The sequence below is a fragment of the Synchiropus splendidus genome, chromosome 11, assembly GCF_027744825.2.
Source record: "Synchiropus splendidus isolate RoL2022-P1 chromosome 11, RoL_Sspl_1.0, whole genome shotgun sequence".
Lineage (NCBI taxonomy): Eukaryota > Metazoa > Chordata > Actinopteri > Syngnathiformes > Callionymidae > Synchiropus > Synchiropus splendidus.
The window spans coordinates 2,348,153-2,374,042 of NC_071344.1; the positions used below are offsets into that span (position 1 = coordinate 2,348,153).

General features: G+C 44.6%; 3 protein-coding genes across 4 annotated transcripts; 2 read left to right on the forward strand and 1 right to left on the reverse strand.

Annotated features, from left to right (window-relative positions):
• The first annotated feature begins 398 nt into the window (after positions 1-398).
• On the forward strand, positions 399-8,215 carry atl3 (atlastin 3). Of its 2 annotated transcripts, none has more exons than XM_053879680.1 (14): positions 399-524; positions 1,633-1,853; positions 2,353-2,487; positions 2,761-2,865; positions 2,931-2,981; positions 3,774-3,830; positions 3,916-4,008; positions 4,075-4,213; positions 4,282-4,409; positions 4,483-4,539; positions 4,607-4,678; positions 4,954-5,145; positions 5,663-5,902; positions 6,999-8,215. In XM_053879680.1, exons 2-14 carry the CDS (start codon positions 1,650-1,652, stop codon positions 7,053-7,055), a joined length of 1,530 nt encoding a protein of 509 aa, XP_053735655.1. In that variant the 5' UTR covers positions 399-524; positions 1,633-1,649; the 3' UTR covers positions 7,056-8,215. The 2 variants fall into 2 exon arrangements, with proteins under 2 accessions (XP_053735655.1, XP_053735656.1); XM_053879681.1 differs by lacking the exon at positions 399-524 and adding an exon at positions 602-868.
• Positions 8,216-11,208: 2,993 nt separating this feature from the next.
• cfl1 (cofilin 1) lies at positions 11,209-16,260 on the forward strand. Its single transcript, XM_053880024.1, has 4 exons — positions 11,209-11,359; positions 14,610-14,920; positions 14,994-15,070; positions 15,452-16,260. The coding sequence occupies exons 1-4, from the start codon at positions 11,357-11,359 to the stop codon at positions 15,562-15,564; spliced, it is 504 nt and encodes a 167-aa protein (XP_053735999.1). The 5' UTR covers positions 11,209-11,356; the 3' UTR covers positions 15,565-16,260.
• Positions 16,261-16,946: 686 nt separating this feature from the next.
• Positions 16,947-20,237, reverse strand: LOC128767325 (serine protease 23). Its single transcript, XM_053879292.1, has 2 exons — positions 20,092-20,237; positions 16,947-18,216 (listed from the first exon to the last, which is right to left on the reverse strand). The coding sequence occupies exons 1-2, from the start codon at positions 20,124-20,126 to the stop codon at positions 17,139-17,141; spliced, it is 1,113 nt and encodes a 370-aa protein (XP_053735267.1). The 5' UTR covers positions 20,127-20,237; the 3' UTR covers positions 16,947-17,138.
• Positions 20,238-25,890: the final 5,653 nt, after the last annotated feature.

The following is a 25,890-nucleotide window of genomic DNA, read 5'->3' on the forward strand; positions in this document are numbered from 1 at the left end:
TTCATGTTGTGGCCAACTGAATGTCTTCTGCCATGTGAATTGGACTCTTTCTTGTTTGTGTGCATGGCGATCGGTCGCCAGGTAACCAGGGTCGGCTCGGTGAGCGAGGCCACGAGGCTCAACATACAGCTCCAATTCAACTGTACTTTCAGCAACAAGCATTGTTTTGTATGTTAATCCAAGACATTTTTCTCCGGTGACTCAGAGGAACCACAGAAAACCAACCCTGCGCAGTGTTACTGCCAATATTTCCGTATTCGTAACAATTTGGAAAAAACTACTTTTCCCATATCACAATTATTTGAATTGAATGATGGGTAGTGTAGTTTACTACTTGAACAAAGTCACTAAACAGGAAGTTACTTGAAACTACGCTTCCCATGTGGCTTTGCGCAGATAAAATACGGAAGCTTTCGCGCAATGGAAAAAAGTTCTCAGGGTTGTTGTCATGTCAGTGTAGGAAAAGTTGCATTCGTTTCACGCACCAAGGGAGTTTGTTTTGAAGCCATTTGAAGACGCCAAAGGTAAAAATAGACTTAAATTCGCAGCGAGTATTCGCGTTAAAGGTGGTTAGATCGTGAAGTGTTTGTGCGGAGTTGAGGATTAACTGCGCTACAAAGGGCTTCAAATGAGCTGCGTGTTGTTGCTGGCTTTGTTGTGATTTGTTATCTAAGTGGAGTCACCATGCAAATGGCTAACGTGAGAAAGGGATCGTCATTTAGATGGCGATCTCTTTGATGATTGTTAGTTTAAGTTGCTAACATCTCAGGTGGGTTTAATTGGCTGCCAGGAGCTATCACGAGTTTGCGTTGCTTGTTTGTCTGGTGCGCGTATTTGGTACATAGGTCGACAGCTCTAAGCTTTGCCGGTAAGTAGTTTAGGATAACATCGTGCTGTGCAAGATTATTCTTTATAGTGCTTGCCTCGCAATTGTAGCATATTTTGACGATGATTCATCATCAAATGTGGAGTCTCCAAACTGCATCTGCAGTGTCTCCGGGTGGAGATACGAAAGGCATGTTGTAGTGCCACACCTGTGTGATGAGCTGTCAGTGAGCAAGAAGAGAGTGAAATGTGTGTTGAAATATACTGTAACTGGATCCTCACTCCAGACGGACTCCAACAGAGATCCGCCTTTAAAGCTGAGATAGGAGATCAGTGTTTGTGAGAGCTGCAGGCGCAGCAGCATGACAGCCATAAGAGCTGCCCGCAGTCTCAGTTGTACACAGCTACACTTGTGATGCCTGCATGTCTAATAGTCTGCCATCCACAGCCGAGGCCGTATCGACTGTTGCGAATCACTGTGAGGATGAGACAGAGAATCCTCTGTAATCGACTGGCCTTATTTACTATATCAGTCAAAGGGTTTTAGACGCTTTGCTCAGAAAAACCTGACCCATAACTGGCCATTATTGTAAAAAAAAAAGAAGCTATTTTATGGCTATTCATTTTCATAAATTATAAAATAACAAATATTTGAATTTTCACCTACTTTTGCTCCACAAAGGTTGCAGGCTACCTCATAAAAGCACCCACACTTGTCTCAACATTTACAGTCTTTTGCCCTGAATACAGAGGCTCTTCATTCTCACCACTGTATTAATTGTACTGTACTGCCTTCATTCAACATAGACCAGAAGCTCACAAAAATGAAGAAGCAACCGGGACCAGTCCAGATCGTCACTGTCTGCAAGGAAGAGCATTCCTTTGCCTTGGACACTGAAGCGTTGGCCCAGGTTCTGTTGGCACCTGAGGTCCGAGACAAGCATGTGGTTGTTCTGTCAGTGGCTGGAGCCTTCAGGAAGGGGAAAAGCTTCCTGCTGGATTTCATGCTCCGATACATGTACAGGAAGGTGAGTCACAGCGGCTGAAGCTGCATTGCTGGTATAGAAGTCTGAAAACCATCTGGTTTTGTTATATTTAATCTTGTGAAACTAGTTTAGGAACCAGTTGGAGCAGTGATGACTGAAATCCAAAGACAATAATGATGACTGAAAAGAGACACACAAAATAACATTTATTGTAGCTTAAATAAAATCCCTGAGGGGTGTAAATTCAGAGTCAGAGTCAGAGGGAGAGGAATGGTGGGCTCTGGGAGCATGTCTGAGTTCTTGTATTCGCTCCCCAAGACAAAATTGCCGATAGCTGGCCTTACTTTGACAGTTGAAAAAGATTCTCCTCCCTGTTGAAACACGTCAGCTGACAGGTTTCCTCCTGTCCGTCCAACTGCTCCCTTTGCTTCCATATTGAAATCAAATTTGTGCTAGTTGGATTTGACTGACTGGTTTGGTCATTTTTATTTCTACAACCTGAAACTACACTTTTGCTACAGATCTCATTGTGTATTTTTAGGATGATGACAACTGGCTGGGGGAGGATGATGAGCCGCTCACTGGATTTTCTTGGAGAGGAGGCTCAGAGCCGGAAACGACCGGCATCCAGCTCTGGAGTGAGGTCTTCCCTGTCCAAAGGAGTGATGGGTCTGAGGTACTTTTTAGAACTACTGAAACAACTGTTGTATTTTGGATTATACAGGCATTTGTGTTTTTGTAAAACTAGTATAGAAAGCATTTCGGTGTCAGCAATACATTCTGCGTATTTCTAAACGGCTTGGTTTCAGCAGGTGTTTAACATACCGCAGCACTGAAGAATGTGTTGTTCTAGCAGCAGGATGTTTCTTTACGCAGACCCGGTTATTGTGGGTGTTTAGACGTCAGTGCCTTCATGAAGTTGTTGATCATGAGTCATGTGCTCTTTTAGGTTGCCGTAGTGTTGATGGACACTCAGGGGGCTTTCGATAATGAGTCCACTGTGAAAGACTGCGCCACCATCTTTGCTCTCAGCACCATGACCAGTTCCATACAGGCAAACACTTCATTTTTTTTTATGTCTGATGTTGGTCATGTACTCAAGCCGTTTCTCTGCCTTAGATCTACAATCTGTCGCAGAACATTCAGGAGGACGATCTGCAGCAGCTCCAGGTCTGTTTCTGTTTGCTATCTTACATGACACTTTGAGGGAAGAATGAAGTCGGTCTCATCTAACGGTGCATAGTGTGACTCTCATCACAATATGTGTCCTTCAGCTTGTTTAAAAGCAGCCTGCAATACCTCGGTTTGGTTCCAGTCAAGAAAACAGTTGCTTGTGTTTTTACTCTGGCATGCTAAAAAAACTGATGTCCATGGACAAGAAGTGGCGCCAGAATAGTGACTGAAGGTTTTTCAAGGAGGAGAAGTGGTTAAACTGTGGAGTTTCAGAAGTGGCAGTTGAAGACTGGCTGATGTTTTCATCACAAGTTCACTAGAGCCGTTTACACGGATGGGCACGAAGATGACGTAACAAATTATAGTGGTGTAATTCGCCACACTTCGGCGAAGGCGAATGTGTCTCCATCTAGTGGGCAAGTAAAGGCATCGTAGGGGAAAGTCTGATAGAATCGGAAAAACATTATCGCGACCCGGTGCAGAATGTTGTACGACGAAGTTGCTTTGGGTCAAATAATGCACTCTATAGCGCATTAGCTTCTGTGTGAGTTTCCGCCATGATTGACAAGGTTACATCGCAGAAAATGAAGATGAGATCAAGAGCACTGCACAGTCAGTCTCATGGTGCTTTGAATCCCTCTTTACCACGTGAACCTGGTTTTTCTTTTGCCCATAAAGGTGAGATTTGGGGGTCTGAAAACCAAATCTGTCCCGGTGGCATTGGAGCCGAGGGATAAATGATGTGTAAATGATGTAAATGTTATGGTGAAATGTTGTGTTTGCCCCCAGCTCTTCACTGAGTACGGGCGTCTGGCCATGGATGAAATCTTCCTCAAGCCCTTTCAAGTAAGAGGCCGCCCCTTTTCCCTTGCTCCGTGTGTTTCGTGTGGATTTTACGATTCAGTTTTATTTCACTGGTTTCCTCCGGCAGTCTTTGATGTTCCTCATCCGGGACTGGAGTTTTCCCTATGAATACACTTACGGCTTCAAGGGAGGCAATGACTTCCTGGATAAACGGTTGCAGGTATATTGGACGGCCTTTATTTGGATTGGGACTTTTGAAATTAAGGAAGATTTGTCCAAATTGAAGGTGAAGGACGCTCAACACGAGGAGTTGCAAACCGTGAGGGAGCACATCCATTCTTGCTTCACCAAGATTTCCTGCTTCCTTTTGCCTCACCCGGGGTTGAAGGTCGCCACCAACCCTTCTTTTGAAGGTCAACTGAAAGGTGAGCTCTCACCCATCTCTCCTCCACCATGTCCAGCTCTGCCAACTAAACCAGTCAACGGTTTTCAGAGGTCGCCCCAGAATTCAAAGAGCAGCTCAGGAGCTTGATTCCAAAACTGCTGCACCCAGACAATCTGGCTGAGAAAGAAATAAACGGCAATAAAGTCACCTGCATGGGGCTGCTGGAGTTCTTCAAGGTACCTTTCTTTTTCAGCTCCCGATGTGTCGCGAAATGGGTTTGTCCAAACGTGACCTTGTTTGTGTCTTCAGGCTTACATCAAGATTTACCAGGGAGAGGACTTGCCCCAGCCGAAGACGATGCTCATGGTACCGGAGGCTTGATCAACATTTATTTGAGTAGATAGATTTACATGTGTGACATTTGTCTCCTCAGGCTACAGCCGAAGCTAATAACCTGGCAGCAGTGGCTGCAGCCAAAGATCTGTATTACAAGAACATGGAGAAGGTTGGTTGAGCTCCGTTGTCAACAACACCAAACATCTCTTCTTTCTCTTTCTGACCAACCTATGCCAAGCTAACAAACACATCCACTGAAACCTACAGTTTCCTGAATATACTTTTATCTTCTCTCTTCTGTTTTCTACGTGCTCTTTTTTTATTACCCTGATTGAAATGACTTGAAGGTTTATTTTAAGGTTTATAGAATATGAAAGCACTCACTTGCCTGTCTAAGGAAGACAAATATTGTTCGACTCATCTGCATTTTAAACGTTTTTCCAGATTTGTGGAGGAGACCTGCCGTATGTGGCCCCCGAGTCTCTGGAGGAGAAGAATCAGTTCTTTTGCCGCGAGGCTGTTCACACCTTTTCCTCCACCAAGAAGATGGGGGGACAGGAGTTCTGCGACCGTTACCGTGCCCAGCTGGAGTCGGAGTTGGAGGAAATGTGGCAGTCGTACAGCAAACACAACGAGGTAGGAGAGCAACCAGACAAGATGTTTAGAAACTCAGCTTTATGATTAACATTTAACAAGTTTGTGTCTGTTATAATTCACCCGAACACCAGCTGCGTAATACAATAAAACTAACTACAGTTATTTTCTCGCCTTATCGACAGAAAATCTCATAGTGTCAAAGTTATATATATATATTTTTTTTGATTGGTATTGGAGAGACACCATAGGAAATGATGTGACTAGATCAGGGGTCACTGACCTTTTAGCATCGGCAAGCTTCAAGGGCACTGTGGTTACCATCGGTTCAGTACGCACAATAAACAATGGATGATAAATGATATTCCTCTCAAATACTTGTCTCATTGCTGAGGTTTCACAAAAAGAAAAAAAATCAAACATAATAAGATGGTTATTACATGAAATTTTTAATTATTATTATTTTGTTTTACTCTTTTGGTCTCTCTTTGTTGGTTACTGTGACCAGATGCTATTCATGGTCTGTAAACCTGATTTTATTCTTTTATTTCCCCTAAAGTCTAAGAACCTCTTCAACGCGTTCCGCACCCCAGCTGTGCTGTTTGTCCTGGTTTGCTTCCTCTACGTTCTCTCCGGCGTGCTGCTCTTCATCGGCCTGTCCACCTTCGCCCTGGTGTGTGACTGCACCCTGGGCGTGGTCATGATGGCCATGCTGACGTGGGCCTTCATCCGCTACTCCGGCCGTTACCGGCATGTGGGAGGAGCCATTGACCAGGCAGCCGGTGTCGTCTTGGAGCAGGTAAGATGATCTCATGCAAAGTTAAATTTGCCTTGCCCAATTTCAGACAGACAAGGTGGGCTGGGTGAGGAACTCCTGAGTTAAAGTTCACCATAGAAGTGCTTCTGTTTACAGCTGCTCAGTTACACATAAAAGAAGAACAGAGAGTTTTGTCTGTAAATATCAAACAGAATTATTTTAGGATCCTATTAATTGAATCAAATAACTTGTTCTCCTCTTTTGTGTGTTTTATCAACATGAATTAAGTTCTAAATATGTTGACAGTGATTTAAACTGCTGACTCATTATTCTGTTGGATCGACTAAAGAAACCAAATTATAAATACATTTGTACCTTTTACAGAATGAAAAATGTATATTACAATCTCGAGTAGCTCGTTAATTTATTTCTTTAAATTCGACGTCAAAATATTTCTGCTCCTGTAGGTGTCCCGTTACACCACCAGTGGGAGCTATTTGTCTAAAGTGAATTTCTCTAGTGATTTTTATTTTTTCCGTTTGACTGTGGTATCGGTTGCATTTGAAATCTGTCCTATTCCCACGGACTGAAAGCCTTGAAGCTAATATGTTCATGTAGACCTTCAATCAGGAGCAAAGAGGTTCTGTGGTCATGTGTCTCCTCAAAATCACAGGTTTGTCATGAGGTGGTCAAGTGTGGCTGATTATTTTAGTTGTGCCCTGTAGGATTTATTTATCCACTTCTAAGACTCCTAGCATATTTATTAGGTGTATTAAGTGTTGTGAAGAAGTAGGTCAAGCCCTTCTGCTTTTCTTTACAGAAAACCTACTTCTCAGATGGCATTCAAGTAACAGGGTTGACAAGATTATTTGTGATAAAGACTAGAACTAGAAGGACTAAAATGACAGTATCGAGGGCAGATGTTTGTGTGTGTATCAACCGAGACACAAACTTGAGCTCAAGAGTTCAAATGCTCTGGTTGATCAATGAGGAAGTGGTTAAAACGGATCCGCCTCACTCTTCCTGAGTGGTTAGAAGTCTGACAGAAGGTTGTTGCTTGGATTCCCACAACCCCGTCGCCGACACACTGTTGAACTTCACACCGCCTGCTGAGTTGACCTCCTTTTTTGCTTCACAGGCGACGGTGGCGTTGAACAAGTCGAGGGCGTCGAGCGTCAAGCAGAAATCCAGTTAAAGGACTTCTGGTTTGGACCCCGGCTCACAGCACAAAGCCCCATTCAGCACTAGAAGCCTTATCATCCCACTCCCTGGACCAAACATGGCATTGGCTTACATTGCAGCGGAGCAAAGACGCACAACAAGAAGAGCACTTTCACCAGCATCCAAACATGCTGCCGCCATTTTACAAGTTTACATCCAGTCTTAAAACAAACACTTATGAAACACTGCAGGTGGCTTGATCATAAATTGGCTCAGGCCAAAGTAAAACTATTTTGTGAAAGAATGACCAAAAAGCTTGCTTCAATGTCAGTTTACTCTGCCGCTTCACACCTCTTACTTGGCCTTACATTCCTAAGTACTAGCTTGCATCGGTTTGGAGAACAGAGTTGAGATACGCGCTTTTTACGGAACTAAGCAGAGGCTTTGCTATTTTCGCTAATGTGTCTCTTTTTAAATTTTGATACTGAACAAAATACTTCAGTCTTCATTTGTACTCCAAAGATGACTCGACTGCTGCATTGCACACACACCATGAGAACACCAGAGACCGAGCTCTGTGGAGCTGGTGTATAAACAACACGGTGTCGCATGGTTGTGTTGGCAGGAGCATGAAGGTGGGGGTGGCTACTAACATTCAGGTGTGTCAGTGTCGGCCGGCATGCTTCGGTGTATGCTAACTTGGGGCCACTATGCAATTTTGAATACTTGATGATGTCATTCCATCTGTAAACAATTGCTGACTGTTTGACTGTGCATAGATCACAACAAAGTGTTTTGGGCTTTGAAGCACGTTCGGTGGCAGGTGGTATTGATTATTCACTTTCCATGATAAATGGAACATGGAGGCAGGGGGAACATTTGTTTGCCCTCTATGTTTGTGTCACACACACACACACACACACACACACACCAAACAAACCATGCCTAACACACGACAAATACAGTACCTTCATGTAGCATCTCTGCCAGTGTTAAGGGCCACGGATGAGCACTTTTTCTGTCTTTTCCCACCCGAGGTAATCCCGGTTTAACAGCGCCATCTGGTGCTTGATGCACACGTCTTGTTCCAAAACTCAATAAATGCATGTAAAGTTGTAGTCATGGCGATCTCTTGATGGGGAGCTGTGGCCTTTAGGATACTGGTTTACGATAATAAACAGCTTGGAAAAAGTCCATCTGGTTCCTGGTTTATTTTGCAGAGCCTGCTGTGGATGCTCTGAAAACAAAATATTTATTTCACATACCTTCGCAAAGTTGGGTTTCTGTAGCACCTACACCATGAGCTAGCTAGTTTCCCTAGCCATGGCTAGAACTACCTGTGATGGCCACTGTGCTGCAAGTGGCGTCAGAAGTGCTATGTCAGCGTATCGAGGCCCGAAGGAAAAGTGAAGCCACCAGAAGTACAGATGGAGGAAGACAGACTGAGTGTAGAGTCCTGAGCGACTGCCATGTCTGTGTGCAGGTTTCTCTCCACAGTTGGGATGAGTTTGGAATAAAAAGCCTTCACTTGCTCCCATTTTCACACTGTCATTGGACACACTGATTTACTATGCTGCCCTACTCTTCTGTGGCTTGTGGACAGTATAAATAGCCCTAGATCGATAATCACCAGAGTATAAATGGGTAGATGACCATAACACACTTGTGAGACATTCCTGAAGCCCAAAACAGGAGCCCTCCTTCCCACCCTCCTGTTTTTGTCTTCACAGTTTCGCAGTAGTTGCTATGACAGCAGGACAATCAGAACAAAATGAATGACAGTGAGTTAAAAAACAAACAAACAATGGAGTTGAAGACTGAAGCAGGGATGACAGCGCCAAAGTACACAAGAATACACGGGACAGTTGAGAGTATCAAAGCACAAAGGCCATCCCTCCTTCCTTGCACTTATCTGACAAACCCTCATTAATGTCATATCTTCAAGTCGGCTTAATAATTGTGCGTATATCTAGGGCAGCAAACCATCCATTACTCATCTTACAGGAAATTCTATGAGTAAAAAATAATAAAAAAAAGGAGTCTTGAAAGTTAGATATTTCCATCAGCCGCTAAAACTGTACCAAGCAGATTGTTGGCTGATGTTAAATTTCAGTTCTGTTCTTGTAAAGTCAGCCATTGCCGTATGTTGTCTTAAACAGTCGCATTGTCAATAAGTCGACATTTGTATCTGCACTGATTTAGAGATGTCTGCTCGGTCACGGTACTGTTACGGGAGGATGATCGTGGCAGCACATCTGATTTTCTCTCACCAGCTTCCATGTGTCTGGGGTCGCCTCAAAGATGAATGTTTGATTTACGTTTTATTATCAGCATCTCTTGGATGACCCTATGCTTGCTTTCTGTGGGAATCAACACAAAGCTTTAAAACAGAGCAGACAGCAGATATAATCCATTCATAAATCAAGAGCAATGCCTTTTGCCTCAGCTCTTTCTTCACCAACAGAACCACCTGCTGTCCTGACGTGACCTGATAAGACGTTGTACAGATCCAGTCCCTCACTTTAGAACAAGACTCCAGGACGCCAGTGAGACCCAAAGATCCAAGCCCGACTGTATGGACGAATGAAAACCGACCTTTCATTAAATGTACTGTTCAGTGCAACCTTTGTGCGTATTGATGTTTAGTGGTATAAAGCGGAATCTCTTTCATCATTAAATTGCAAAACATAAACCCTTTAATATTCGAAGGGAGACCTAGTTATTGCCGTTTGTTTTGGGGGGATGGGAGGTTTCCTCTCAGAATGTAGGTCGCAGCGATGCTTGCTGCCCGTCTCGTCACATGGACTTTACAGTAGCATCGCGGCGTCACGCGCTGGAGGACGGGAGAAAAGACCGCCGTGGCGCGTCACGGCTGCGGCCCCTCGTCCCTTCTCCTCCCTCAAAGGCCTCTCTGTGCGCCGCGATGCACCTATCGGCGACATGCCGCTCACTAAACATCCTTCCAAGCAAATTTGGTGTCGTTTCTTTCCATATATGGACATGAGCGTCGCGCGCAGCGAGCCTCCTCGAGCGGAGAGCGAGGCGCGTGCACTGTCCGCTGGCGCTCACCGTTCACTTCCATATTTGGAAGCGAGTTCAACAAAAGAGGAGCGGAGGCATGGCGGGGAGGAGCCGAGTGGGAGGGGTCGACGGTGGAGTCTCCGCCCCCTGTTCATGTCATCTATCAGCCCACCCGACACTAAAGTCATGATTGATATCAGGTGTTTGAGCAAATATTACATCACTAGGAGACTGAAATGGCCGCGTCAAATAAACACCCGCTGAAAACATGTTGCTTTTGTGGCTAGTTGTCTGTTGTTGAACTCATATTTTTTAATGTAAATATAAGACATCATAATAACAAGCATAATGTAAACACAACTTCGCGAAGAACGACTTAATAAATATTTTCCCCCCTGAGCCATGAGCCTGTTCCATCTTGATGTCCCAATAGATTCAGACTGGTAGCATCCCACGAGGGCAGCAGTTTTGAGGCTAGAACAACACCTGAGGTCGGCTGTACGGAGGCCAATGCTACAACATGCTGAAGTGTAGATGACAAGGACTGAAAATCAAAAGGTGACTTTGAACTCTGACCCATCCTGGTTTGTCTTGACTTTTGCTGTTGGCTGATCAAACCCTTATGCACTGATGTTCTCAGCTTTGTATTGTGATATGTGCTTCTTCATTACTTGATTAAATTGCATCTTGTGTTGTGTTTCAGTGTTGCTTTCAGTTGCATGGTCATTTAATTTATTGCAAGTCCTATTATTATTTTCAGTCAGCTAACAACGGAAATGAACATAAATTGCATGATAATTTAACTCTTTGCAATTCAATTCAATTCAATATATAATAATATACATATTTTCCACACATTGACACACACACACACACACACACACACACACACACACACACACATATATATATATATATATATATATATATATATATATATATATATATATATATATATATATATATATATATATATGATTAGTATTAATTTTGTCATTATTGTTTATGTTCCACACATTGACGCCAGAAACTAAACTATACAAATATCTGATTAATGAGAAGGACATTGCGGAATCATTTATTGACCGATACTGTTGTTGTAAAACCTGAGATTCAATATTTATGACGTCTCATATTTTGGAACAGCCCATCACGATTGACGGTTACCCGCCCCCGCTCGTGCACTCTGACCCAGCTAGTGACGCGCATATAAGCGCGTTCGTGCCGAGCCGCCAGTGAGCGAGACAGAGAGCGACCATTCATCATCCTCACAGATCATTCCACTCAGACACAGAGCGACTCACAGCTGCAACAATGGTAAGCTCGCCGGTCAACGCGTCCCCGTCACATTCTGGCCCACCACACCCGGGTTCGGGTCACGAATGAGGTTTTTTTTTTTTTTTTTTCAGTCGCCTTGATTGTAGAGTAATGGAGCACCGCTGAGTAGCACCCAGAGTCTGCTCCAGACCAGATGCTCTTCTGCTCGGGCGGTTTTGACTCTTAATACGTCTTAGACTTCACGTTTTCGAGCTAGTTTTGCGAGCGCGGCACAACGCGAGCCACTAAAAATGCTAACCGTGGAGCTCGGCTAACGTCCACATCAGTCCATCTTGGCCCCGGAAAAAAGCCGCATTATTTCAGGCCCGCTGCGCGTAAACTTCCACGCCGTTGTCATGACGCTGCCGCCGCGTCTGTCGTCTGGATCACATTTCCGTTATTTCATCTCCGTCGAAGGAAGCTTCCTTTGACGGGGAGCGGAGAGCTGACAGGTGCAGCAGCTACCCTGGGGCTAACGCGGCTAACGGTATTGTTAGCCCTTAGCACAGGAAGAAAGTGACGTCCATTAATGGCTGCTGTGATTCTCTCCCTCCTTTGTCTCTCTTGCTCTGCGCCAGGTCTTTAACCGAGCCCCAGTCTGTATACCAGTCCCCGGAATTGATCACGAACATCACACGTGTATCATTGTTAACACACGGCGCTAAAGTGTGAACATAGAGAATCGGAGCATTTTTGCCTTATATAGCATGTTAGCGCCCACATGCTGCATTCACGGCCCCACCCTGGATCTGGTGCATGTCAATAATTTCCTGTCTTACCTGTTAGTTCTCATATCTCCTCGCATACGCGTCGTGTTTTCCTCATATGCGTCGTCTAATTAATCAGGTTGTTTTCCTTTTCGCGGAATTAAACATTTTTGTTCCGGTTAGGGTTCAAGCTAACGGGCCGCTGTACTGCGCATCTAATTCATGTCTTTGCAGTTCCTGAACGTTGCACATCTTTGTGCCAGTACAATGGGAATTTAGTCATTTACCGTTATTCCGGCTTGTACGAAATTAGCGTTACTTTATTTCATTCTGGGGACAATACCACCCTTTAAAGAACAAAAGAACGGATACTTTCTTGCTTTAGTTGAAGAACACTTATTCAAAAACGTCTTATATTTGAAGTGGTTATTTCTGCTGTTTCACTCCCATGTAGTGGCTTCGTTGACAGCTTTGTTCATGATATAATAAAGACAGGTTTTCTCGAATCCTCCATCTTGTAATGGTGAAGTAAATGTTTTTACTATAAGATGCATATTTAGACTGATTTTCAGCTGTAACACCCTGTAAATGTTTCCATTTGCACCTTGGCTTGTACCATTAAAGTGAATGGTGTTTAACATGAGGAACATTTGGTCTACGAATAGCTGTTAATGTGCGGCATCACCTCTCAGTCATAAGGTTGACAAAGCGCAGAACTTCTAGAGGATTGCTATTACTAATCTGGATTTTGGTAACTATTCATTTACACATCAATGTTGCTTGATTGAAGAACCTTCAGAGTCTTCATGCCCCCAGTTAAAGTCACTGGTTTCTTTACTATGAATAACCAGTCCGCAATGACTGTCCGTTAATGAAAGTTCTTCAATACACTTCCCTCTGACACCGAAACCCCGTCCTGTGACGCTTGTGTGAGATAAAATAAAGTAATTACTGCCAATGTAGCAATTCTCAGCCATTTGATTTCTCACATGATTAATGGCATATAACCCGCAAGATATTTGAGATATTAGAAATATGAAAACGCGATTCAATATTTAAAACGGACTTGAAGCAGAAGACAGACTAATTTCATTTTCTGTTTACAAGCATGTTGTCTTTGACACTGTAAACGGAGGCTGTGAGAAAGGTTTTCACACGCGACACCCTGGACTTTTCCTGCGCTGTGTGGCTTCTTTTTCATTTCCTCCCTCGCCATTTCCTTCTCATTGTCTTTTAGTCCTTCTGCTGACACGTTGCCTCAAGATAGTGGTTTCTGGCATGGCGACCTTTTCCTCTGAATTGGGTTAAGCAGAGTCAGAAGACCTGACTGAGCGTTTATAGAAGACACTGACTTGGCAATGTGACTTGCATTCTATATAATTCAACAGAAGCTCCATTGTCCGTCGGTGAGCCCTGCTCTGTGAAGCCTGTTTCCTGGCTGCACCCTTCTGATCTTTTTAATAATGGCGGACGTTTCTTTTGGCCAAATAATATCTGTACCTTGCTGCACTCAATTTTTATCCAGCAGGCTCGTGGACTTTGAGTTACTACCATCGTTTATTGCTGTACAGCGCACAGTTTTTTTCCCTTCTCAAACGTTACATAATCCACGTTTTATAATGCATTAATCTCCTTCACTCAACGGTGTGTCCCTTGCACTGCCACACCCTCGTTCTTTTGTAGGGCCCATCGTTACTCATTCTGTTTGTGTGTGTGTGTGTTTATAAGTCACATGAAACCTTTGGCCCACAAGTTTGAGGCTTTCCTTCAAAAACCCTGTTGACTCCAAGGACGTCAGCAGTCTCTTTTTGTGGAGGCTGCCAGTGGCAGTGAGCTCTTTCCACTGTTGTAATTCGATGGCTAATCGTGTGAAGGACATGGCTTTTTTACACATTGTGCTTTGCCAACTTTACGCAAGTTTCTAAACCGTCTTTTCATTGACGAGCATGATGAGACACATGAAATTCAATTGCTGTCCAGTCTATGGCAGCTCTGAATAATTGCAGCCCTTGAATCATTAATCCACAGAGGGACTTTGTCATCCTTCCTGGGTGTCTCCCAGGGCAGTAGACATTGATAAGAAGCTTTGCCCGGCTGGAACTTGGTTGATGATTAATTTCTCAATCGACAAGAGATTAATAGATTAATTCCAAGTGACACTGTATGTTGTAAGATGTAGTGGTACAACATGTTCGATGCCAGACGTCATGCGTGAGTTGCTTCTTCGCTTTATCTCCACTTGACTCGCACTCCACGCCCTGCTATGGTCGGGCTGAACCGTCTCTGCATGTGAGATGTACTTAAATGTCTCCACTTCCCTTTTTCTCAGTCCTTTCAGGAAGTCCTGACAGAGTTTCTCAATCTTGTCTTTGGGCTGCCTAGTGGTTTGACTCCAGTGGTTGTCACTGTGACGTCCTAGCTTCCAGAGGAGTGAAGCTCAGCTGACCCTTCAAATCTGTCAAAGAAAACCCATTTGGCTGTCTTTCAACCTTTCACACTGAGCCATCATGTCCTGTTAAACATCTGAATCCCTCTGTCCTCAGGCCTCCGGCGTGAAAGTGACCGATGAAGTTATTGCTGTCTTCAACGACATGAAGGTACGAAAGGCGCAGGCAAACGAAGAGGAGAAGAGGAAGAGGAAGAAGGCCATTCTCTTCTGCCTGAGCAAAGACCTGAAGTACATTGTTCTGGACGAGGGCAAGGAAATTCTGCAGGGGGAGCTGGGAACCACTGTCCAAGACCCCTACCAGCACTTCGTCAAGATGTTGCCCCCGGACGACTGCCGCTACGCTCTGTACGACGCCACCTATGAGACCAAAGAAACTAAGAAGGAGGACCTGGTCTTTATCTTTTGGTAAGAGTCACTTTCAGTAGGCGCTGTAGTCACTTGTCGCAGGGATGTAACACGCTTGTCTTCTGGTCCCCAGGGCTCCGGATAGTGCCCCACTCAAGAGCAAGATGATCTATGCCAGCTCAAAAGACGCTATCAAGAGGAAATTTGAGGGTGAGTGATGTTGAATCCAGCTCCAACCTTTAGTCCTCACAGCCCTTGGCTGCCAGAACCCAGGGCCATTTAATGACATGCAGTGAATATCTGATTTCAAGAATAGATGTGTGCTTTTGACCAACCATAACGTTTTGGCCCCCAGCCAAATTAAGGTGGTCTTTTTTTCTGAATATTAGTTGAAATTGGTCTTTACCTGAACTTGGAGAAGGCTTGGAGTTTGAATCTTCATGAACAAGTGAATAGGAACCATCGCCGAGGTGTGGTCAGGTTGTGTTTGGAGACAGAGACATTACAGTTGAGCCCTTGTGTATGTTCTGTCTCTGTCCAGACTTGGCCTCCCGTCTGCAGAAACTGACTGCTGATGCCTCTGTCTTCCAGGTATCAAGCACGAGTGGCAGGTGAATGGTCTTGAAGACTTGAAAGACAGGCACACTCTGGCAGAGAAACTGGGCGGCTCAGCAGTAGTCAGCGTGGAAGGGTCCCCGCTCTAATGGCCGCGCCCCTGCCTCATTTCCCGGCTTCCTCAGAGGCCTTTCTGACACATTTGTTGGGTTTAGCTGTTCATTCCAGTGGGGTTGGGGAAAAGGGCGAACATGGAGCCAGCATCATTTGCAGGACACTCTGGGAGGGATATCAAGGGTGGGTGTGGAGTTGGGGGGCGGGAGGGGGGTCAAGTGATTCTTAAAAAAAATCCAGTTAACGTCTGAAGAATCTAAATCAAACAGAATGACGGATGATGTATACTTGGTAAAAGATGGCTATTTTTCTGGGGTTTATTTGAAAGTGATGGGCAACAATCTGAAAATCCAACCTCGTGACACCTGAAATTGTTCCAACTACATTTTTTTTTGCCAAACTTCTAGTTAAGTTTTGTAAGTGTGTGTAGTTGAGAATAGATGTAGTAAACTAATTTTGATTGCACGAGAAGTTTCAAAACCTTCTCCTGGGCAACGCCATTCAGTATACTTTTGTCTTTTTTGGCTCATCATACAATTCCCAAACTTGAGAATGATGGCATTCGATGTAGTGAACACACATTCCTTGTTCTTGTAAGAAAAGCAGGTTCTCCTCGATGAAACTTTGTTGTGACGCAGGTCTGATGGGAGCGATGTCAGTTTGAGACTGATTCTTGAATGGTGGATGTTTTGTATCGTCTCCGGATCTCTATTAAAAAGCACTAAACTACACACTTGTTTTTTGACATTCATTATTTCATTTCTTTTCAGTGTGTCCATTTTGTGATGGGATCTCTTCTAATATTTTAAAGCCGTCTAATGGGTTTACCCCCCTCATGACTCTGACTCCTAAAATCTTGCCTTGAAACTGCATAATATTTCTATCCATTTAAAGTGATTCACAGAGGCCCGAGTTTAATGTATATGCACATAGTCATAAAACCTTGAGTCTGTGAAGGTGTGTGTTGTGTGTGTGTGCAACGTCACTGACCTATGACCTGCCACTGTACGCTTCCCTAATACAGTATTTCACCATGCAAGTCCTGATTCCTGCTGGTGGATTTCGTTGGACTCGCTAAAACACTGTACTGCAACAGTTGTGTTTCAGGTTTAAAGCAGACTTGTCAGCACGTTGAATCATGTTTGTGTTGTATTGTTGATACAAAGGAATCTGAAGTTGACATTTGCACAAAAGTGATTCATCAGATCGTGCCACTTGTCTTCATTGTTATGCGAAACTCTATCAAGCACATCCCAAAGTTAAATGTTTGAGCGGCACGTCAGGTACAATCCAAATATATTTTTACATTTTCATTCTTCCGCTGTGTTGCGTTTTAACCGGTCTGCCGTCGCCAATCGGACCACTAGATGGCGTCATAGCACCAGAACAATGACCACAGACGAGATGACTTCATAAATCTCTGTTTATTAAAATATATGAAAAGCTTTTTTCTTTCTCCAAAAATAAAATTAACAAACTTCTTTATTTTCCAAAAAAAGAGCACAATCTGGTGTTTATATTAAGAACGGTCTGCCATGTTTGAAGAGGTTTCAGAGCATGGAGGACAAGTCAGGAGTGGCAGAGTGAAACCTGGCGTCCTGCAGATCCTTCAGCCCTGAACACAGTCCAGGCGGTTGCCATGCACCCAGTAACAAATCTGAGCGAACTTCAGCGGGGTGATGCGCACTGCCACATTGTAATCCTTGTTCTCTCCATCTATCTCCAGCCACTGGTGTCCAGAGAAGATGCCGATGACCTTCCTCTCCCAGCGCTCCAGAGAGTCGTCCCACACTCGTCCATATACGCCGGAGCCACTCGCTCCGGGTCGGGCGTCACAGTGCTGGTAAATGAGGTCACTGGACTCTTCCTCCACTGGGCAGAACCTGTAGACCAGCTCACCTGGTCGGTCGCTGTCGAAGCCTGAGAAGTGGATCCGCTTCCCCGCCAGCTCGTCCAGAGATGGCGCCACTGAGAGGCGCATGTAGGGCCGGCGGTGAGGCCACCGCAGCTCCAGCAGAGCGTAGTCAAAGTCCATGCTGACGTCCTGCGGGCCCTGGATCCACCCTTTCGGAACACGAGTGCGCTTGACCCTGGCCCAGCGCACCACAGGCTTGGCGGAGGCGAGATCCGCCCCGGTGCTGTTGACGGACGGGGGGATCAGGAAGCCCACCCTCAGCTTCCTCGCTCCTTTGACATAATCCTTCCCGTCATGCACACAGTGGGCCGCCGTCAGAACGTGACGCTGAGACACCAGAACACCAGTGCAGCCCGTAGAGATCCTTACAGCCGTGGAGAAGGGGTAGTCCAATAGAAAGTGGTCTCCCTGGATGTTAAAGCGTCCGTCTGCTCCGTAAATCTGCCGCCGCACCCGTTTACGCCTGGGCGGTTTCGTCCCGGCCTCCTCACCTTCCACATCCACGGCGGTCAGAGTACGGGACCCGTCCGAGTACAGGGTCTCGAAGTCCAGCACGTCGGTGAGCTGCTCCCTCCTGTGGAAGCAGCTGGCATTGCAGTGGGTGGTGAAGTCAAGCTGGGTGTGGGAACTGAAGCGGGAGCGTGTGAGGGGTCGTGGGGCATGAGGCACCAACGTGGGGACCCGAGGGTGGAGCGGAGAGGCCCGGTCCAGGGGCAGGAGGGAGACCAGGAGCAGGTGAGTGAGTAAGGATGCCATGGTGGTGATGCTCGCACTGCAAACACACAAGAAGTCCAGAGGTTTCATTCCAAACAGATTTTGCTAGCTCAGGATTAAAAGTCAACATGAAACGTGAAAACGTGGAAAGCGCCTGGCAAAACAACAGGGATGTATCAAACGCTATCAGGGGATTCACCAGTTCAATGAGAGAGCAGTGTTTTTCTCGGTCGTGGACAGAAAGCGCCTGTTCTGCTGCGGTGTTAGGTAACATGTTCCATTATCAGAGAACAGCTAAGAGCCTTTTGGACTTGGACGGACTCGCCCTTGTGAGCACTGGACTCCAGAGAAAGAAGTGGCCAAGGAGTAGCTGGGCAGTGGCTCAGGTTTCACCCACGTATCAAGCCACTGAAATCCTTGTGAATCCACAGGTCGCACACACTGTGGGTTGCTGGTTGTAAACCCACGGCTCAGATGGTGTTCGCAAGCAGACAATGTGCCACTTGTTCCTGTAATATAGATCACAAGTGGAAATCGGATTTACTCTCTGATACAGGACAAACAAGTGGTCCTGGCGACTAAAGAGGAAGTGGCCAACGAGAATGGCCCAACAAAGCTGCACGGCCCCGGTTCTGACCGGACAAAGGGTCCAATTAGAGCAGAAACAAGAGGATATTGAGTTTATCCAACTGTGTGTTAGCGCTGAAGGAAAGCTTTATTCTCTGAGTCACAGAAGCAAATATTTGGGTTGATGGGGTGACAGATTTTTACGACTTACTTTCCAATGTGATTCATATTAAACCTCTCAAATGTTATAATGTATTTCAATGGAAAACATTTCAAAATGAGAGCAGTGGTGTTGATGTATCTGTTGAGTCTCAAAAAAGGACCACGAAAAGAGTCTACAACCGGCACCTCCTGGCCCAAATGAATAGTTTGAAAAAACAACGTCCTCTTTTAAAAGTGAGCCGTCCCCCCTCCTCAGCAGTAGAGGCTCCACAGCACCTCGATCTTGGTAGACACTTGAATGGTCATGTGAGCAGGCGACTGTGTACCTTAATGTTGCCTGTTTTGTGGTCACCACTGCAAACCTATTGTCCGTTTGATCTCTTTGATGATGTCATTCTTGCATGTTTGTTGTGCCGTGAAAGAACTTCCAATCTCTGTATCTTAGTTTGCTGACTCAGTCTTTTAGGAATTTGAGCTCAGAGGTGAGAAGGTCATCAAACATTAGCTACTTGACAATATTTGCTCAGATACTTGATCCCTGTTAGGATTGTGGACCCCGAGGCGTTCAGGCGCCGACAGAGCAGGTGTGTAAAAGTGAAGTGGGACAAGTTGAGGCATGGCAGCCAAAGCAGAGCATTATTTCTGACAAAGAGCAGGGTGCGGCTGTGAACGCACCTCAGAGACCAGTCCCACTGGAGGCTGCTGAGAAAGGGCCGACACTCTCCTTAGTGGCGTGACAGCAACATCAAGTGGATGTGACGGCTGATGGTTCAAGGGAGGACTCAGTCTGCTGAGTTAACACTGGCTCAGGGAACTGATCAGCAGGGATCTAAGATCTGACGTGACGCTCCCCTTCAATCAATTGAGGCTACGTTCTAAATAACTGACTGTTTTACCTTCATAAACGTATAAAAATGTGCAACATTTATTGCACAAGACGACCGTAAAATATCCAAAAAAATACATTCTAAATAAATTTTATCTATTCTATTCTAGTCTATTTCTATGAAGCCAAACATAAGTGATGTGGGGAATTATTTCAATACTTAAGGTAGAAACAGCACGTTCAAACTGTATTTCGTTTCAGCCTCATCTCCTGTCAACCGTCACGGAGCCCTGAACGCATCACCGTCCCGGCGGGAATCCCAGTAAAGATTCCTCCACAAATGACATCCCCCGCTTGGTTGCGGTTCTCCTACTTTACCTCCGAGTTCGGCGTGGTTCAGTCCGCGCTGACATCCGCAGGGTGGTTCTGGTCCCGGTGCTTCTTCATCCTCTCTGGATGGTCGGGGTGCTTCACCTGCAGGGCTCAGTGGGAGCGCGAGCCCACCGTGGAGACACTGGTGGGGGACTGGAGAGATGCTGCGCTCGCGCTCCTAAATAGACCACCCTTCACTGCCCGCCAGTGGCTGCTGCCTCTGGGTCCTAGCGCCCGCGTGAGTCCGTTCAGGCGTCACCAACACAGTTCTGTAGTTCAACTTCCAGCTCAGCAGCTCTTATTATTTATTCACACTTGGGCAGGATGTTTGATCTTCACTGTAAATGACTCGAACGTGCGCCACCGATTACATATAACTTACTGGCGAAAGATCCTCAGAACCACATCATCTGAGGCAGATGTAGACAACAACACTGTCAATGCTCCATCTTTCTGACCGTCCATCCATCCATCCGTCCGCCTCTTACGCCCACGAGCTTCCATCCATCCATCCATCCATCCAGCTTCTTACACCCAGCAGCTTCCATCCATCCATCCATCCATCCATCCATCATCCATCCATCCATCCATCATCCATCCATCCGTCATCCCCTTACGCCCACGAGCTTCCATCCATCCATCCATCCATCATCCTCTTACGCCCACGAGCTTCCATCCATCCATCCATCCATCATCCTCTTACGCCCACGAGCTTCCATCCATCCATCCATCCATCATCCTCTTAGGCCCACGAGCTTCCATCCATCCATCCATCCATCATCCTCTTACGCCCACGAGCTTCCATCCATCCATCCATCCATCCTCTCACGTCCTTGCATCCATCCATCATCCTCTTACACCCACGAGCTTCCATCCATCCATCCTCTCACGTCCTTGCATCCATCCATCCATCCATCCATCTAGCTTTCTAAACCCAGCACATCCAGCTTCTTACACCCAGAAGCTTTTATCAATCCATCCATCCATCATCCATCCATCCATCATCCTCTTACGCCCACGAGCTTCCATCCATCCATCCTCTCACGTCCTTGCATCCATCCAGCTTCTTACACCCAGCAGCTTCCATCCATCCATCCATCCATCCATCTATGCAACAGCACCGCAGAGTTCCAAGTGTAAATCAGCCCCAGCTGGTCCGTTGCATCACGCTGTATTTGGTCGGCTCGAATGTAATTAATGATCTTGGCAGCAGTTGTTTCTCATGATTAGAATGTTTTGGTTGACAACACAAGACAAACTATTCACTTCACACTCGGCTCGTAATGAGATCAAGATGACATATTTGAACAGGACTGTCGATTGTGTGTTCGGCAGCCGTGTTCCAGCAGCCTGTTTCTCTCCCTTCACTCGAGAGACGGAGCCAGAAGAGCGCGAGGACTGCTGGCAGGAGCCGCTCTGACCCAGCACCAGATTGTAAACGGTGATACTGACATGATCCCTAAACCTCCTGGAATCATTTAGGATTGTAGGTTTGAATAATGATTAGCCTTCAAATCCAAAGCAGAGGCAAGATGAACAAACGTCCAACAGTTGTCTTTACTGTTCCAGGTTTCTGTTATTAATAAAGTGAAACATATAGACATCAGATCCGGAGCTGAGAGTTATTAGGGCTTGTTTTTGTGCTGGTGTTTGTTGGGATAAAAAGGCATGGAATAGAATCTGAATTGAATCAACTGCACCTTCATTTAGGTGTTAATCATTTTCACTTGTACTTTTCATTCAGGATGAATCAACATATACATCTTTTTAAATAATTAAATTTACTGAAACATTTTCAAAATACCTCAAGTATTTAATCTAATCTTGCATTTTATTGCTGCCATCTAAAGTTTAAAAAAAGTTTCTGATCACTCTAAGATATCAGCGTAAATAAAAGTGAAGTTGCTGATAATGAAAGTATTTTTAGGAGGAATGTGCAGAAAAATGAATGTGATATTATTGAGGAGAAACATATTGATTAGGGGGGTTAAACGCATTTAAAAATGTCTTTTCCAGTGCACAGTATTGTAGTTGATGGAGCGCTATTCTCTGGTGACATTGATCTCCGACTGTCACGCCCAGGACGGCCGTCAGCATGTGGAATTTGGGAATGGGCTCTCAAACACTGCTGCGGTGGAGGTCGGCAGCTCCGGGTGCAGAAACAGAAGCTTCAGTCACGGCGACAGTGGCGTCAGGAATGTTGAGGAATCTCCCGACAAGGACGCAAGCTGGACTCTGGGTACAATGTGAGCAGTTGTGCGGTGAGAGAGGGCACCTAGTGGACCTGCAGCCTCTTCAAGCACAGAGTCTGTCTGTTCTGAGCTGAGAGACATGAGATAACAGGGAATGTTCAGGTGCAGGTTAGAAGAACTGTTGACAATCATCAGTTAAAATGACCTGCCTAACAAGGTTATCATCGTTCTGGATTTTTCACAAGTTTGAATTTGTTTTAATTTTTGAAAAACCTTGAAGACAATGGACAATTTTGCTATAATTCTAGTTTGTTTTGATTAGTTTTGTGAACCGAAAATGCAGTTTCAGTTAGCTATTGTTTTATGAAAAACCTTTTCATTTAAATTGACTAAAATGATTTGTAATTCTAGTTTTTGTTTTTCATTTGTTTTCGTTTACAATAATAACCTTGCTGCATAATTAGTGTGACTTCATTTTGCAGAAAAATAATCATTGATAGAAGTTCAATATTATACAAAATTCAAAGTCTGCTCACTTACAATGCCAAATGTCTCCGTATACTTGGCTAGTTGGAACTGGAAAACAAGCTGGAGATCATCTCAGTCTGGTGTGTCTCTCTATCATATAAATCACACACACACCTGTGACTTAATTCTCATGTAGCTCAGCCCAGGCGCTTCAGGAAAGGTTTGGTCCCAAAAGTGATTTGTTGAGAGGCTCCATTGCTGGTGCCAAACTGAAGGCTAGCTAGCTCAGTTGACCCTCACAAAACAAGCAAGAGTATAAAACAAACATGAACATAAACAACCTAGATTCGTGTGAATTTAAAAAGCAGCCTTTTGATAGAGTGCCATAAAACCAGCCCAAAAATGTACGCGTCTCCTCCGAGTGGACACCAAGTCAGTGAGCTCCAGCAGTTTCTGCTATTAAATCAGAAACACAGTGGAGGCACGAGAGTCAGGAGTGAAACATTCTTTTCCATACTGCGTGTTCCGACACCTAGATTCCTGTTAATTGATTTCACTGTACAGATGGAAAACCCATGGAGGGTTTCCGTCACCGCCAGGACGGGTCAGAGGCGGTTCATGTTTCGTTTTCAACAGAGACACCTGCAGTTAGTTTGACAGTGTAAAGGGCCGACTGTCTCGTAGCCACCGACAACATCTGTTGGTGATAAAGCCGCTGTTTCCGAAATCATTTGTTCCCTCTGACGGGTCAGTTGTTCTGGACGTACCTGCTCATTCCTTCCACTGACACAGAGAAACAAGGGCTACGTTTTTATGATGGAAACAAGTGAGACTCTTCTTCATGTTGGCTCTGGAGCTTGTGACTCCATTAGAGGAAGGAGAGGCGGGACAGATATCGGCTCCAGATGAAAGTGAATTCCAGAGCTGGAACTCGACCCGTGACACGCTGCTGCTTCTGTTTGAAGACTCTTTCTGGACCGGATGCCACAGGAGCCACGTCACGCAGTCCAGGTGGGACTGTGGGCGGCTGTGGGACCCAGTGATGCTGTGACTCTCCAGCTCAGAGATGAAGCGGCGCCATGTCTCCCTCTGGAGACATCAGAAGAATAGTTTCCTAGAACCTTCATAGACATCGCTTCCTGGGCCACATCAGTTTAGTTTGTTCTTTTGAGACGACTTCATTTGGTCTACATGTCGTCTACTGAAGTCCCTTTATCTCCAGCTCTTATTACAGCTGGCTGTGCAGCACCCGAATACCAAAGTCCAAAGTCAGTCTGTTTTATATTTCTGTCATGTTTTCCAATGAGATTATGATGCTACTGCTGTAGTCAGTTTAGAGTTTTAGTCTTAGTTCTAGTCTGTGGGACAAAAATACCATTTAGTTTATAGTCACATTTTAGTCACGTCTACTTCGTGTTTAGTGTGTTTAGTCAACGAAAACATTTCAGTTCATTTTAGTCAGGGAGAATTATAATAATAATAAGAATATGAAATATAAGAGGGGATATGATACTGTATTTGCCACTGCAAACAAATCAATGTGGGTACATCAACTATAGTAAGATATGAATATCTTTCAAAAATACACATGCGCATCTGAGCATCATGAATATTACACACACACTTGCATTTATGACAAATCGCATCATGTTTCATCATTTTGCCCAAACACAAGTGTTCAGAATAGAATGGCCTTAGCAATGCATTTGCTCATTTGCTTATTAAAAACTTCAACATTGACCAAAAATATAACGTATCTCAACTGTTTGAGGTAGTTTTGATTTGGTGTATGAAAGTGGTGTATGTATGACAACTAAAGCTCAACATATGGAACATCACCTAAAAACAAAGCCTGAGGTTGGTTGAGTTGAGTTTGTGGCTGCATTTGTCACCGGCCTGTTCCTCCACTACACATTCAGCTTTAGCTTTGGAGTGATTGTAAACAAAGCACCGCCATATTTTCATGTTTTCAAATTGTCAAAAGGGATCGTTGTCGAAATATTTCCATCCTTATTGTTGATGAAAACAACACTGATCCCTACTTGTCTCCAGACGAGCAAACATGAACACATGATGCTTGAACACAGTGTACTGCGTCAACAAATTCAGTTCTGGCTGTCAGATCATGAGCAGATAATAACAGCAGCTTGTTCTGAGTACAGATGTTGTTGGATGAAACACAGATGAGGAAACAAACAGTAGCTAATTCAGATCCACAGCAGCTACGATGACTGGCTGCTGCGCCGTGAGCGGTTTATATTTCATGTGTCATTTTGATTTTCCATACACTGGAGCCCCAGAGGTCGCGACCCTCCTGCTCAAGTGTCGACCCCCTCTCTCGTGCCGCTCCGACCCCGACTCTCTCTCTCACACTTTCCAGCATGATTCATCTGAAGAAACAGCAGACAGTACCTCGGGCTGCTGTTTTCATTGACATCCGAGGAAAGTGTCTTGCTAGCGTGTCACACGTGACAGAGCAGAAAACACATGATGGAAACTGGGAATCATTTTATCTGTCTGACCCTGGATCTGCTCGGTCAGGCATTTCCTCCGCGGCTGCTCCTGTGCTGCATGTGTGAGCTGAGAGACGCTGGTCAACAGTCTACTGAGAGCAATATTGTGACACAGATGTGAAGGACATTTATATCCTTTCATCCCGACAATAGTCTCTGCAACCATCTCCACCAACTGACTGCCCAGTCCACACCTGCACATACTTCTTCTTAAACTATATCTCAACAATATGACGCAGTTCTCTTTCAGTTATTAATAGCAATATTACTTTTATTGTCATCTGTAATGACAATATATCATTACATTTTTTTGTTATTATATATATAAAAAATATATAACAACTAACTATTACGCATATATATATATACATATATAACTAGTACGCATATATATATATGCGTAATAGTTAGTTGTTACATTGAGTCATCTAAAATATGAAATATACAAAATATGAAATATAAAATAAAATAAAAAATATAAAACCGCATTTTTGATCTATATATTAAAATAATATATAGATATTATTTTTAATATTGTTGTTTCCAATATGAAAAATAATTATATGTTTACAAAATGTATTTTTTTATATATTTTTTTATTTTAACTAATATTTTATCTTGACCACTTCGAA